At 45.6% G+C, this 16,424-nt stretch overlaps 1 protein-coding gene across 7 annotated transcripts in view; it reads left to right on the top strand.

The window, feature by feature from the left end:
- Positions 1–283: 283 nt before the first annotated feature.
- Positions 284–16,424, top strand: part of Npr3 (natriuretic peptide receptor 3) — a 67,225-nt gene continuing 51,084 nt past the window's right edge. For 2 of the 7 annotated variants that reach the window (XM_029469837.1, XM_029469836.1), the window contains exons 1-2: positions 705–1,010; positions 13,540–13,662. In XM_029469837.1, the coding sequence (XP_029325697.1) occupies positions 13,548–13,662 (115 nt within the window). In that variant the 5' untranslated portion in view covers positions 705–1,010; positions 13,540–13,547. Of the gene's footprint in view, positions 568–704; positions 1,011–1,953; positions 2,750–13,539; positions 13,663–16,424 lie in introns of those variants that run through there. The other 5 variants (XM_029469833.1, XM_029469834.1, XM_029469835.1 and 2 more) reach the window with 5 other exon arrangements.

The raw sequence follows: 16,424 nt of genomic DNA, 5'->3' as shown, positions 1-16,424 counted from the left end.
AAAGAAGAAGAAGAAGAAGAAGAAGAAGAAGAAGAAGAAGAAGAAGAAGAAGAAGAAGAAGAAGAAGAAGAAGAAGAAGAAGAAGAAGAAGAAGAAAGAAGAAAAGAAAAGAAAAGAAGCCGCTGGCGCCGCGCCGCCGCCTGGGGCAGCGGTTGAAGAATCGCGTTCAAGATCCTGCCGAAAGAGGGCGTAAGTTTAAGTTAAGAATTGTAGCACACACTGACGCCCAGCCAAATGAAAGAACATTTAGAAACATTTTAAATTAACTTTAATTTGCAGGACTTTGGTGTCAGAACTACCTTGTGTAATACAGCCTGTTCTCGCCGTAAATGTCTTTGCTACGTGACCACGAAGAGGGTGCAGGGCCCTCTGGACCTGCGCAGCTGCTCGGACCAGAGACGCGCCTCTGGTCTGAGACTTCTCCACAATCCTTTCCAATCCGTCTGCATCGCTGTGGTAGCTGTGACCAGTGGAAAGACTGGGTCTCCCGGGCAGGACCTTTCTGGGCATCCTAGACTATCGGGCATCCTGGAGCAGAAGCGCTGGGGTTGACAGACTGCTTTTTAGGTACTTAAGGATTCTCTGGGAGAAGATCTGGGGGGTCGGGGTGGGGGGGGGAGTCCCTTTTAGTTGCCTGGTTTAGTAAATAGTACCTTAGGGTGATGCTTTTCAAGCTTCGCGACACTTCCCGGAGCGGAATCATTTATCCAACATCGGAAGCAACAAGTTTCGCTTTTCTGGTCTTAGTGACCCCGCGGAGGGGCTGCGCACTGGGACACGGTGACGCTGCGCCCACTGTGATTCTAGCGTGTCCCAGGAGCCCAGAGGGAGGAGGGCACCCACGCCGGGTGGGGGAAGGAGCGGTGCGGACACCGCGCAGGCCAGATGGGCATACCAGCTCTGCAAAGGAATTTTCTTGCACCAGGACCTTGTTCCTTGATCCCCGACCTTGCTCCAGGGACTTAGAAAGGTCAGGTGCGGGACAGAACGTGGCCAGATCAAGAAAAGAGGTGAGAGTCTATGGAGTTTTGCAAGGAAGCCACCAATTTGGAGAAACATTTCCCCTTCGTTTTTGCAGCGTGTGTGTATGAGTGTGTGTTTTGTGTATGTGCGCGCACTCATTTCTTTCCTTTCAAACATATATACATTTTTTTTTTTTTTTTTAAATCCTGGGGTTGGAGAGAGCGGAGCCAGGGAGAGGCGGGGACCTTAGAGTAACGCTGTGCCGCGAGGTCTCCCGCGGGTGTAGACGTGGGCGGCTGCGGCTTTGGGCCAAAGCTGAGCACCGGCAACGAGTGGGGCTTAGGGACCCGGCAACCGCGAGTAGGCCAGGGGTGCGGGGAGGAGCCCTGATGTAAGAATGTTAATGAGAGGCTCCCCCAGCCCAGCCCCCACCCCTCCCCACCCCCACCCACCCCACCCGTTGCAGAGACAAGCCCGGCCTCGGCGCGCCATGTGTGGTAACGCGCTGCGCCGCTGCCACGCTATTTAAACACCGGCTATGGATCCAGAAAGCCGCGCGAATCAATGGGATCAAACGCGAAGGAGGTGCACCGTCAATTACAAGCACTTGGACAAGTTTAACTTTTTTTTTTTTTCTTTTACAAATAAGGCCTTCAAACGCAACCTTAGCAACGCCCAAATAAGAAGCCACCTCTAAGCCAAATAGCCTATGTGCAAAGGGAGGGAGAATATATATATATATTGATAATAAGTCTATATGTATATTACAGACGCACAGGTTTACATTCTGTGAACTTTTTTTTTTCTTTCTTTCTTTGCTTTAAAAAATTTTTATTTTTTATTTTTTAAACCTAGGGACATTGTAGAGGAATCTTCCTATCTTTTGGCGAGTTATTGAAGGGGGTATTCTGTTTTCTTGGAGCGCCCAAGGGGGCGCAGGGACAGAGGAAAGAAAAGAGCGGGGAGGAAAAGGGCAGGGTGGGTGGGGGGCAGAGGGCGAGCCGGCGGCCAGGGCGAGCGCTTGCTGGCAACACGATGCGGTCCTTGCTGTTCACTTTCTCGGCGTGCGTGCTGCTGGCCCGGGTGCTGCTGGCTGGCGGCGCGAGCAGTGGCGCCGGGGACACCCGGCCAGGCAGCAGGCGCCGGGCGAGAGAGGCGCTGGCGGCTCAAAAGATCGAGGTGCTTGTTTTATTGCCCCGGGACGATTCGTACTTGTTCTCGCTGGCCCGGGTGAGGCCGGCCATCGAGTACGCGCTGCGTAGCGTGGAGGGCAATGGCACCGGGAGGAAGCTGCTGCCGCCGGGCACTCGCTTCCAGGTGGCCTACGAAGACTCGGACTGCGGCAACCGCGCGCTCTTCAGTCTGGTGGACCGCGTGGCGGCGGCACGCGGCGCCAAGCCGGATCTCATCCTGGGGCCCGTGTGCGAGTACGCGGCGGCGCCGGTGGCCCGGCTGGCGTCTCACTGGGACCTGCCTATGCTGTCCGCAGGAGCGCTGGCCGCCGGTTTCCAGCACAAGGACACGGAATACTCTCACCTCACGCGCGTGGCGCCTGCCTACGCCAAGATGGGAGAGATGATGCTCGCTCTGTTCCGCCACCACCACTGGAGCCGTGCAGCCCTGGTCTACAGCGACGACAAACTCGAGAGGAACTGCTATTTCACCCTCGAGGGGGTCCACGAAGTTTTCCAGGAGGAGGGGTTGCACACGTCTGCCTACAATTTCGATGAGACCAAAGACTTGGACCTGGACGACATAGTGCGCTACATCCAAGGCAGCGAGCGAGGTGAGCGGGAGCGGGACCAGGGGGGTCCTTGGCTCTGACCCAGCGGTTCTCAGTGGCTCTCCCCCAAACCCCACCAAGTCAATCTTCTGCAGACCCCACCCTTCCCCGTAACCCGAGGACCCGTGGAGGTCGCGCGGGGGTTTGTTCAAGTGTGAGCTGCCTGATCCAGGGGCGGGTGGAGGATAGCCCATCGCGGTGGAAGGGGTGTGCCTACACAGTCCCGGGGAGGTGGATCTGGCCAGTTGAGGGGACGTCTGAGCCGCTTGCTAGCGCAATCCCAGGTATGACAGGTGTGGCTAAACACCAAGGGTTTCCCCCCTCTTCGACAGCTCCGGAGTCCCGTGAGTTCCAGGAATTCCCTACTCTGTCCCTTGCAGTCGCGCGCCCCCTGGTAGGGCCACAGCGTCTGGGGACGCCCCAGCAGTCGCGCAGCTTCTTGACTAGCTGGGGGCGGGGGGCGCGTCCCCTGGCTCCCCTGGCTGCTCTTCCCACTGACCCTAGGTCTCTTTTTAAAGCCTTCCTTTTAAATTCCTTCCATGCCCTTTCTAGTGTCTTATAAACAAGCTTCGATACAAGCACCAGGAATGCGTCGCCGTGTCTGAATTCAGGCGACTCTCACTTCCCCCGGGAGCGTTGGGCTTCGCAGCCTCTGATAGCGCGCGCAGAGCTGGGCTTGGGCGGAGCGCGCGCCGGAGGATCGTGCGCCGAGCTTCCTTCCCACGGGTCCCCTGCCCGGCCCTTTCTCCGCAAGTCGCTGAGGGTTTGGAACAGTAGCCAAACTAGAGAGAGAACTTGGTACTGGGGATTGGGATCATGGCTACGGGGAGCGTGGGAATTCTCCGCTGCTGCCCAGGTTTCTGTCGTGTAAATAGAGGAAGGAGCCGAATCCCAGCATAGGGCAATGAGTCCGGACGTCCCGGTTGGGGTTCACACATTGGAGAAATCCCGCCTTTGTTTCCCCTTGGTGCGCAGGCGCCCAGAATGTCCGCGGTATAACCCTCCCCCTACTACCCCCACACCGCAAAGCTTCCGATGTTCGGAGGTGCTATCCTGGTGAGACCTAAGAGGAGCCGAGCTAAGCCAGGCACCTAGTTTGCCCAGTATTGGTCGCACGAATGCTGGGGACCTGGGCCTGGCTGTGGCGGGACAGGGGAACATTAAGCTTGCAGGCTCAGAACAGGCGAGGTGGGCAGAAAAAGCTTCAAGAGTGGGGCCACAACTGCCCCTCCCCTCTCTCTACTCTAACTTCAAGGTGTTGTAGACAGTGCGGACAGGACAAGTTTCGACCTAAGAACTCCAGGCTGTCTGCGCAGAATCACTGTTAGGTGCGCGGGCAGTGCGTTGGTTATGTAAAAGGAAAGTTCTGTTCTATGGTGGCAGATTTGCCCCTGTTGGGCGAGAAACCCACATCTACTTTTCCCCCCACTCCCAGTCCTCCGGCTACTGCAGCCTCTCGAGGTCCTGGGTACTGTTACTCCTTCAGTTCTGGGCTTCCAGAGCCTTAACTAAAAGCTGGAGACTTCCCAGGGCAGGCCGGGAATGGGGGCGTGTCCTCACGCCTGGCTAGATCCGAGCTTTGCAAATTCTGTCATTGCCTTGCTGAACCCAGAAAGGCGGTGACCTTGGTACAGTGGCCTAGGATGAGAGGCCTGGCAGATCTGTCTGTTCCACTGTTGGGCCCTTGAGCCGCACAGTGCTCTTAGAACCGTGATGGGGGAGGGCCACACTGTGAGAGTGGGGTGGGGGGGGGGGGGTTGGGGTGGGGTTGGGGCAGGTGTGTTTCGGTTTAAAAGGACTACAGCCTGTGTTCTTTATTTTTAAATAGTCAGGTTTATTTTAGATCTCCTAGCGCTTATTTCTCGTTCAATTTAGCAGTGCAAGCTTGTTAGTCTGGTGTGTGTATTTTATAGGTGAAATTATTATGATCTTATGATCCTTTCTCTAAAATCCGTGTCAGCAGCAATAAGGCGGATTTTCTGAAATATAAATAAAAAAATCCAGGCTGCCCTTCTTTCAATTTCTTACTCTTTGTAGAGAAAGTTGGGAGATCTCAGGGCGCTTCCTGTAGACCTGAATCTCCACCTCGCTGTGGCCGCTCAAGGCATTAAGTAGTGGAGGTTTAGTATATGGTTCCAGGGGAGTTTGTGGCACAACCACTTGCTAGCTGTCAGGATCCGGGGCCGTTAAAACTGTACCCCATCTTCTTCAGGTAAAGTGGGCTTCCTGCACAGCCACATCTTGGGGATGCTGAAAGGGTTTAATGAGCTAAGTAACCAGAATTCTTTGAAACAGCGCCAGACCCACACAGTAAATGTGTGGCTTCATTGTAGCGGGTGTTGTGCTATATTCGATAATAATCACCTTCACCCAGAAGGGGAAGCCATGTCCTGGGAAGAACTTTAGGCAGAGAAGACCATACCTCTGGATTCAGCCTCTCTGCCTTTCAAGGCACTGAACTTGGAACAAGGAGCTAGATGAGAATCAGGCCTCTTCCAACTGCTATTCCGATGTGGAGATTTTACATTTGATTCCTCCAATAGGAATGTATCTGACAGCACTTCTGTCACAGAGCATCTTCTACCTTTATGAGCCAGGGCATGCTTTAGAGAGTCCCTCCCACCCCCCAAAAATGTTTTGGAAAGAACATTTCGACTTTAAAATCAAATTATGGATATCTGAATATCTTCACTGGTGAAGCGTGACCTGCGGCCTTCCCAATAATGTGATTACGTTTTCTTTTGGCTACATAATGCCCTTTAGAAAGAAAAACTGAACAAACACTTCCCCAAGCCCTCCCCCAAATTATTCTTATCTCCTAGGGGGCTTGTCATCTAAGTCAATTGAAAAACTTAAAAAGTCTAATATAATCAAAAGACACACCTGAGTATGTGTGATTTAATAACATTGATCTCACAGCATGCATTTATATTAGCAGCTAAGATGATAACACAGAGTCAAATTTCAACTACCCAGCATGAGGGCAATAGAGAGTTTCCCAAGAGTCAGCCAGCATCAGGCAGCCTTGAGAACTAGGGAGCAGTAGATGAGATTTCACAAGGGATGGCTTGGCTGTGCGGCCTGGTGATTATAAGATGCTGACCAATTTTTATATACACGGGGCGGGCAGAGAACACTGGAAAGTGCTTTTTGAATATTTAAGTCTTTTTAAAATCAATTTCTGTGTTTAATTCCAGATAAACCTTTGAGTTGTAAGGGAAATATTATTTTTTCCTCAGAAATCCCACAGAAAACTAGAGAATATGACTCCTTAGGCAGGTAGCTAAGCTATGCTAACCTTTTACATTCAGGATTGGTCTATCTCATGTACTAAAGGGGTTCTACAGATACTTTAGGAAGTAGACACCTGTGGCAGACATACATACATACATGCATATATGCATATACACGTACATACATACATACATACATACATACATACATACATACATATATATGCTCTTAGATGGGCATGGTGGCACATGTTTGGAATCCCAGCATCCAGGAAGCTGAGATGAAAGACTTGTGAGTTCAAGACCAACCAGGGCTATAGAATGTGCCCTGTCCTAAAGTATAAACAAACAAGCAACACACAAATACTTTGTATTTAGTACTGGATTTATTTATATAATTGGCTACTGATCTTGATATATCACAGGAAATGATACATATATACTATAAAAAGTCAAAAATACATTTTTTAATTAGAGAAAGGTCATGTTGTTGTGTTTATGTGTTTTCTAAAATGCAAAAGTAGAAGTAGCCTACACAAATTGTTTTGTATAAAAACTAGTTGTATTCTTTTAGTTATTGCTATGTTATGTATTTGGGCCTGGAAAGTGACCAAAGAGATAGAAATACTTAATGAATACAAGAACAACTTGCTTTTAAGACTCTGGTTTCAATGACCAAATACTTGGTAAGCAGAATTTTAAAGCAAAGAACCCTCACCAACCTCCCTAGCATACAGTACTGGGAAAGAGAAGTGCTACCGGCCACAGTGTAGAAATTACAAGGCTCTTTGGAATAGATAGAGCTTTTGAATAGCAGAAATAAGGGTATGGTCTGTATTTTTGTAAATGGTATTTGTTACTTTGTAGTATAGTAACAGAGCATCCGCTTTTGAAAGAGATTACGTTTTTATTTTTATCCAAGTTAGGTATACGTCTATGTAAGGTTAACTCCCCCCCAAATCCCCATGTGCTGTCTAGAAAAATGCTTCTTGTCTCCCACCGCTTGCTTTGGACTTCCCAGACAGAGCATGGCTTCTGACTCTCGTGGATGCTCCACAGCAATTTTCCTTTTAGAACTCCAAATTGAGAAGCTACTTTTGACTGTTTTCTTGAGTTTGAGGTTTTATCTCTTGGAATGCTTGTGGAGAATAGTTGAGTTCTTGTCTACTATCTGCTAACTACACATGCACGTGTGTGTGTCCTGTTCATTCTCCCAGGATGGTCACATCAACAGTTTTGCTTAGCTCAGTCTTGATATTCATGCTACCTTCTAAATACTGCTCACAGTGAATCCATTTGAGGATATATATTCATATACACACACACACACACACACACACACACATATATATATATATGCGCGCGCACACACACACACACACACACACACACACACACACANATATATATATATATATATATATATATATATATATGCACACACACATATCCTTTTTTGTTTGTTTAGTCTGCTGTGGAGTGACTGCTTGACTGCTAAAATCACATGTAAGTTCTCTCTCTCTTTTTTTTCTTGGTTTTTTGAGACAGGGTTTCTCTGTATAGCCCTGGCTGTCCTGGAACTCACTTTGTAGACCAGGCTGGACTCGGACTCAGAAATCCGCCTGCCTCCTGAGTGCCGGGATTAAAGGCGTGCGCCACCATGCCCGGCTATATGTGAGTTCTCTATTCCAGGCTCCAGAGCTGTTTAAGCTTAGTCATTTTCTTGGCCTTCTATTCTATCACCGTCCTGAGCTCTTTCTTCAGTGTTTCCCAAGACTTCCATCAGCTGACGTTTCAAACCCGCTCCCTGTGTGCTCTCCCTTCTTTGTTGGTGGACCACGTCCTCCAGGGGCGAGCGAGACGTTTTGAAACGTTTCAGGACTGAAAACTTCTTCATCTTACCCTTATACATAATTGTACAGTCCTGCACAGAACTCCACGCTATGAGTAGTTTTTCCTCCTCGAAGTTTGATGGCATCACTCCATGGGCTTCTAGATTCTGAAGTTGCTGTTTGAATTGATTTATTCTGGACTTAGAGTCTATTATCACCACCCCACGCCAACGCCGACAAAAACTTTTTAGAATCTTCCTTTTGCTCCCAGTAGTCCAACACTTCATCACAGTGCACATCGCTGTCAGTGTTTCGCCTTGTGCCTGGGTGTGACCCTTTTCTCAGAAACTCACGCTATTTATGTATGTATGTATTTATATATTTATTTATTTACACCCCAAACGCTGCCCCCGTACCCTGGTTCCCCTTGCAGAATTGTTTCCCCTTCACTTCTGAGAGGATGGCCCCCAATACTAGGGTGTCATGTCTCTTCAGGGTTAGGATCATCCTCTCCCACTGAGATCTGCTACATATGTGTCTGGGGCCTCGGACCCGCCCATGTGTGCTCTTTGGTTGGTGGCTCACTCTCTGAGAGCTCCCAGGGATTCAGGTTAGTTGATATTGTTGTTCTTCCTATGGGAAGGTCATCCCCTTCAGTTCATTCCTTCTCCTAACTCTTCCATAGGGGTCCTGGACCTGAGTCCAGTGGTTGGCTGTGAGTATCTGTATCTGTCTCAGTCAGCTGCTGGTACAGCCATGCCACGCCCCTGTCTGCAAGCACAACATAGCATCAGTAATAGTCAGGGATTGGTGCCCATTCATGGGATAGATCCCTAGTTGGGCCAGTCAACTGCTCAGCCATTCCTTCAGTCTCTGCTCCATTTTTGCCCCTGCATTTCTTTTAATTTTGGGTCGAACATTTTGTAGGTGAGTTGGTGTTCTCATCCCTCCACTGGGGGTCCTGTTTGGCTACTAGAGGGGGTCTCTTCAGGTTCCATATCCCTACTGTTGTGCATTTCAGCTAAGGTCATCCACATTAAGTCGTGAGAGCCTGCCCCTTCCCAGGTTTCTGGAACTTTCTAGACATTCCCCCTTCCCCCTCCATCCCCAGCAGCTGCAGATTTCCACTCATTCTCTTGGCCCTTTGGTCCTCTCTCCTGTCTCTCCCCATACCTGATCCTGTCCCCCTTTTCCCCCCCCCTACCCTCTTCCACCCAGGTCTCTCCCTCTGTCTGCAATCCGTGACTATTTTGTTCTCCCTTCTAAGTGGTATTCAAGCATCCTCACTCGAGCCTTTCTTTTTGTTTAACTTCTTTGGGTCTGTGGGGTGTATCAGAAACCCATGTCTTTTAACTCTAAGAAAGTTTCTTGAATTATTTCTTTGATGATTTTATTTCCTTAATATTTAGTGTATATTTTAAACTTGATGTCAGACCATCTGGCTGATTCTTTACATTTTTTGCCCCCCCCTTTTTGTCCTCTTTAAGAAAAATGCCCTTTGCCTGCTCTCCAAAGTTACTACTGCATTCATTTTCTTTCTAGATTTATTTTTATTATTTTATGTGTATGAGTTTTTTGCCTGAATGTATGTCAGTGTATCACATATATGCCTGGTTCTCTGGTGCTGGAGGAGGTGATGAGCTTCCACGTGGGTGCTGGGGATCGAACCTGGGTCCTTTGCAATAACAAGAAGTGCTCTTAAACATTGAGCCAATCCCCCAGCTCCTATGTCACATTTTTAATTTGTGTGATCACACTTTCAGTATGCAGCACAAGGCTCACCATGCTCTGAAGAAAGAACCTAGCATACTTCCCCTGCTCTTCTAGATGCATCAATGAGATAATTTGTTACGTTCCCTCTTGCTGGGACAAATGGGAGCTCCTTGAGAGAAGAGGGATGCTAACCCATTGGAAGCTTTCTCAATGGAAGTCCAAGGGCAGGGAAAGGAGATTTACCATAACATGTGTGTCTAGGCACCACTTGGAATGTGATTAGCTCTCTTAATTAACACTTAGAGCCATCCCTGTGTGCCCAACCCCTATGACTAGAAGAACATGCTGCAGTAATGAGAAGGCATTTATGGGGGACAGTGTGGCACCCAGATGGGGAAAGATGACATCTAATGTCACAAGTTAAAGTGGGACAGGTTAAAAATGTTACCAAGAAGCACGTAACATCCGTATTATCCTTTTTTTCTGAAGTGTAATGTTTTGATCTCAAATAAAGAGTTATGATTAAGACCAGGCATGGTGGCACATGCAAGGCAAAGGCAGGTGGATTTCTGTGATGTGATTTGCAGCCTGTTCTATAGAGTAAGTTTTAGGACAGAACAGGGTTACACAGAGAGAAGCTGTCTAAAAACAGTTGTTGTTTATATATTGAAATACATATTAATACAACAGAAGCAGTGTGCATTGACTCCCACTTGTACAGGAGGATTGGCTGACCCCGTTTCTCGGTTAGTCTTGCCTACTGCTGGGAGGTCTGGGGAGCGATTGCGTTTTCCTCATGTGACACACTTCTGCACATTTCCGTGCACTTCCTAAGTTGTACCTGCTCCTCTTACGTCCCTTGTGCTTGTTAACGATGTAATTCGGTTACTGTATAAAATGGTGAAATATGAATAGGAACAGAAAATTATCTCAGAAAAAATATTTCAAGACTTCCAATAAATTACATAAAGGAAAGTTTGCTAAAAGTACCCACAGTTCAACTAGGCATGAATGACTCAACCGTGAAAGGTTAAGGTACACCGTAAAAAACCAGGGCTATTTATTCTGACGGCTCTGTTGGTGGTAATCAGTGATATGACGTGGTGTTGCTTCTACTTGAATTAAAACTAGATGATGATGGTGATGATGATAATGTGTGTTATGGATTTGGATTACTTGAGAGAAACAATGTCCTGCACCTGACCTTGGGAAAGAGGTTTTATTTATTTATTTATTTATTTATTTATTTATTTATTTATTATTTATTTATGTTTTGACCAAACTATATACTTGACACAAAATGGAAAATATTGAGAAGTGTGAAAGTCTAAGTAGGTAGACAAATGGCACTGTCTAATATCCTTTCTCAGTCACAAATGGGTAGTAACACTTCAAGAAAATTTCGTCAGAAGCCATGGTAGATAGAAGTAGGGAAGAGCTAAAGAGGCAAAACAGGAATGTGTAAAAAGAGGGAGGAGGAGGAGGAGGAGCAGGAGCAGGAGGAGGAGGAGGAGGAGGAGGATCAGATTCTGTCCAGGACTTAGGGATGCCAGTTCTCTGGCCTCAGGGTACAGTCTGTTCTATCCTAGGGCAGGTATAGCTCTCAAAAGGATACTTAGGATTAACGCTTGGTGCCTTTGGATACTTGAGTCACCCCACCTGCTTCTCTGATTCATGTTCTCTCCTCTGTAGCATCTTTCTGCTTATAATTTGGTTCCCCAGTTAGTGTGCCTAGATAGAGGCCGTATTGAATGACCTGTATTCATGACCATTCTGGCCCCCATGGGAGTTAAGCAATCTGCAGTTCTGATAATCTATTTATGAATATCGTGTAGGCTGTTTGCCCACTGTGCCAGCAGAATCAGTTTCTACATGTAGCTATTGAGAGACATTGAACTCTGATCAGTTGATACAAGTTGATAAGAGTTCCTTAGTAGACAGCCAATCGGGGCCTCACGGATCCCTCTGGAGAGGCCCATTCTTGAAATCCATGCTCTTTGAACTTGTCCGGCTTGAGCAATTTATGTATTAGCTGTTTTATGAGATACCCTGCTTGTGATTTTCCATTAAAGGAGTTTGATCTAAAATGAGGGCCCAAATTGATAATTAGGAGTTTCTTTGAGATCTTCTTTATTGAGACATTTTGGGACTTTTTTTTTTTAAATCCCAGATGTATAATTATAATTCCAAAAGAAACAACACCTACCCTCACACATACAGGTTACAGGTGCTTTGTATTGTCTCAAAACTGTGTTTTCTAGTGCTTTTATCGTGTGCATGAAGCCCTTCTGTAGTTAAAAATGTCAGTCAGATCCTGGCTCTCTGAGCTAATGTGTGCAGTGAATGACAGACATATCAGTAGGAGCCCAGACTTTCATGCAGCATACCAAGGCTGTTCAGGCACAGACTGCAATTTGTTTTATGTCTTTCGGCACCTATACTTTTACAAAGAGCACACACATCTCAGAGGGCTGGCATGAAGCATGGTAAGGCAATTTATAGCACCCAGGCCTCTGTGGGCCTCCTCTCATTCTGTGTAAGAGGAAAGTACAGTTCTCCTGATCATGGGGTCTGTGAGCCAAGAACCATCAGCTTGACTAGACAGTGGCCAAGTCCCCCCTACGTCACTGTAGCCCGTGTCTTTCGTAGGTCATGGGAAACAATCTCTTAAAAATGCTTAAGGTCTCTTACATTTGACAGTGTGACTACAAACTGATAGAATACTGACGGTGTTTGTGTGTGTGTGTGTGTGTGTGTGTGTGTGTATGTGCATACATGTGTGTGAACACTACTGGTATGTGTCTGTGTAAACATACAAATGAAGATAATGTAAATATTAACTTATGAAAGCTTCAAGGATAATTTTCAGGATCATGCTTCAATACTTCTAAACAAATTTGTTTTGGAGGCAAAGTCTCATTTAACACAGACTGGCCTAGTATTTCAAGGATGACCCACACAGCACTGAGATTGCAGGTGTCTACCACTGCACCCAGTTTTATGTGATGCTGGGGATCAACCCCATGGCTCTGAGCACTCTGGGCAAGGACTCTATGGGCTAACTCATATCCCAAGACTTCTCAAAAACACTGAAGAACAAGGCCGTTTTCATACATAACTACAGCAATAGTCATAAAACAAGAGCTTTAATGCAAACATATCCTGCCACCTGGTTACCTTCAGTCAAATTTCATCAGCTGTCTCTTGATGCTTTTATAGAAGATCTTTGGCTTGTATTTTAAGATCCAGAATCCATCTGAGTAGCATGCATTGCTTTTAGTTTTCTCTTATTGTAAGTCTCTTGCTGTTTAGTATGTTTTATGAGCCTGCCTTGGTTCCTCATTAAGTTGAGTATTTTAAGGAGTACAGATAGGTCATTCATCCTAGGGTCTTCTAGGTTTGGGTTTGTAGCTGCTTCATCCTGACCAGACGCACTCTGCCTATTTGTATAATTTCTGGTCCTCTCTGTGTTCTATCCAGAGGCTGTTGTATCTGTGTTGTTGGCTCCTATCACATGGTTTTGGCGCTATTTGCTATTTTTTTTTGAGTTAAAATTATGTATTTCCCTTTGTCCCTTTTTAGATATGGCTTCATCTTAGGATTTAGCTGCTCATAGCCAATTGTAGTTTGAAAATTTTAAATGAAAATTTCTACAATACCAACAATTTGTAAGTTTCAAGTTACTTTTGTTGTAGTATGTCATTATAATTGTTCTATTTTATTATTAGTTACCATTATTAATCTGTCACAGTGTCTGACTTAGAAGTTAAGTTTTATCATAGGTATGTATGTTTAGGAAAAAAACCATAGTATGTTTTTCTACCTAACTTTTGGGAATCCCACGGGATGTGTGAATGTCCTTCCTGTGGATAAGTGGTGACCATGTATTAGGTAGTTTGTGAGGAGCTATTCAAGACTATGTAGATGACCTGTTCTGCACCTGCTGTCCCCTGGCTGTTTGGCCTGCATTCCTCCTGCTGTGTGTGGGTGACTAACGCTTTGTTTCTCTCCCCAGTGGTGATCATGTGTGCCAGTGGTGACACCATTCGGAGAATCATGTTGGCAGTGCACAGACACGGCATGACCAGTGGAGACTACGCTTTCTTCAACATTGAACTCTTCAACAGTTCTTCCTACGGTAACTGTTTCCGGCTTCTCCGACCCTGTCAACGTGTCAGAAAGAGGAGTGAGAGAGCTTTAGTGAGGTCCATAGATTTCATAGCTTTCAGTTACCTCTGGAGCCATATTTGATTCTGGAAATTTGTGATTCTGGGCACTCCCATACATGGTGCCTCATGGGTTCTCAAGCTTTTCATCTTTTCTGAGGATCCATTGGGAGTAAGGAAGTTCTGTGTGCATCAATGTAGCCCATTCCTAACTCCACAGGAATGTATGCGCAGACACCAGATGTCATGGCCGTGGTGGACTGTTGGAATAATTTAGGTGCAATTTGGGGTAGGATTTTAGGTAGCAGGAACAGATTAGAACATAATGTTGTAGGATAGGTTATGCCAAGGTGTTGCCAAAGTTAGCACGCATTGTTTCATAAAACTTTTAGTATATGATTGTATGTGACTATGTATAATATGCACTCATATTACACACGTGGTTTTAGAGGCAGCAGCACAAAAGAAAATGACCATCATTGCAAGTTGAGATAAAAGCATGTGGAAGTCTTCGTTCCTAACTCCCCTTCCCTGTAGTTTACTACATCTTAATCCTCTCTTAAGTAGAATTTCATGAGCCGCAGAGATATAGGCAAAGACATCTGTGATTCCTTATAATGGACTTAGGAAACTCCCAGGGTCTGTGTAATAAAGGATTCTTTTCTTTTTTTTTCAATTTTTAATTAGATATTTTCTTCATTTACATTCCAAGTGCTATCCTGAAAGTCTCCTACGCCCCCCGCCCCGCCCTGCTCCCATACCCACCCACTCCCACTTGTTGGCCCTGGCATTCCCCTGTACTGGGGCATATAAAGTTTGCAAGACCAAGGGGCCTCTCTTCCCAATGATGGCCGACTAGGCCATCTTCTGCTACATATGCAGCTAGAGACATGAGCTCTGGGGTACTGGTTAGTTCATATTGTTGTTCCACCTATAGGGTTGCAGACCCCTTCAGCTCCTTGGGTAAGGATTGGTTTTTAAAAATTAAAATAAGTATTTATTTGTACCTATTTGGGTGTTTTGCCTGCATGTTTGTCTGTGCATCACATGTGTGCATTGTCCAAGGAGGCCAGAAGAGGGCGTTGCATAGCCTGGGAACTAGTGTTACAAACCGTTGTGAGCTTCCATGTGGATGCTGGGACTTGAATCTGAGTTCTCTGGGAGAGCAGCCAGAACTCTTAACTGCTGAGCTGCTCTTTAGCACCTATGTAATGGAAGAATGCTAAGGGGCTCAGCTTGATCACAAATCCAAAGCCTGTTCCTTCCATGGTAGTTAGGACTCTCGTGAAAGTAGTCATTTCAGGACTATAGGACATTTTTCTCAAACACACACAATGTCTGCTCAAAGCTACACAGCCTTAGAGTGGTAAACATGCAGATTACAGATGGCGTGTTTATGGCGAGCTCCACTTCCGAGTGCTTGCTGATGATATATAGTTATTTAGATAGGATCCAAGCCTTTAAACATTCGCCATGGTTTCCTGCCCCGGTTTCCTGGTTTACTTAAGCAGTGATTGTTGTGTATATACAGATAATATAACACACTTCTCCCGGGGATAAAGAAAAGTTGATGAGACAAAAGTAACCACTGCTTCCTGTGGTGGACTGCAAGGCGGGCGTGGTGCTCGCAGGAGGAATACAGGATTTCACCCGACTCACTAGCGTTCTGGTCTGTCCCTCCTTCCCTCTGTTCTGTTAAGTGGAATGTTGTTCTCATTTATTGACTTAAGGCCAGAATATTGTTATACCAGCGGTTGTAGCACTGAGTTCTTTAACACAGGGATTGAAGCAGGTTAAAGGTTAAACTATCAATTCTGTCTTACAAGGAGAAATACGGAAATACAGAATTTTAAGTGATGTGTCAGAACACATGCTGCGAACAGACAAGCACGTTTGCATGCATTACGCATGTATTAATGGATGCAGGTGTTACTGCTAGGATTGCTTTCTTTTACAGATAAAACTTGTGTGGCTTTACCCTCTTATATATACACGAGCGTTACAGAAAATGTGGAAAATATTTTTAAAAATTCTGCAACTCCAACAAAAAGTTACATTGTGATTTCTTAGAAATATATATGGTCTATTATATGTAGGTATACTTCTCAAGAATAATTTTCAATAAAATGATAACATTATGGTACAAATGTATAGTATACCTTTAATTAATCTCTATTTCTTAACACTGCTTTCAGCCTTCTGTTATTAGGAACAGAATATGCTGAATAGTCTGATGTATGTAGACACTTACAGTCATATACTTTAGACATATATATTACGTAGTATAAATCTCTAGAGGCATAACACTGGCTTAATGGTTATATGCAAGCATTGCTAGGAATTGGCACCGTTTCCCATACATAGGTTTTACCAACTTATATTTTTATATACCAATGATGAAAATTTCTGTATCCTCTATCAGTTTTTCAAAATATAACTATTTATCTATTTATCAGAATTTATTTTATGTCCATAAGCAAAGTTTCTGTAGTTTTAATTTTTTAAAATCTGTTTTTCTGTGTGTGTATGTATGTGTGTGAGTGAGTGATGTGTGTGTGTGAGAAAGAGAGAGAGTGATATGTGTGTGTGAGTGGTGTGTGTGTGTGCATGAGAGAGTGATATGTGTGTGTGAGTGGTATGTGTGTGTGTGTACTTGTTGTAGTGTGTGTGTGTGTGAGAGAGAGTGATATGTGTTTGTGAGTGGTGTGTGTGTGTGTGTGTGTGTGTGTGTGTG

Source organism: Mus caroli, chromosome 15 (assembly GCF_900094665.2).
Source record: "Mus caroli chromosome 15, CAROLI_EIJ_v1.1, whole genome shotgun sequence".
NCBI classification, from domain to species: Eukaryota; Metazoa; Chordata; class Mammalia; order Rodentia; family Muridae; genus Mus; species Mus caroli.
This window is presented reverse-complemented; position numbering and strand designations above follow the sequence as displayed.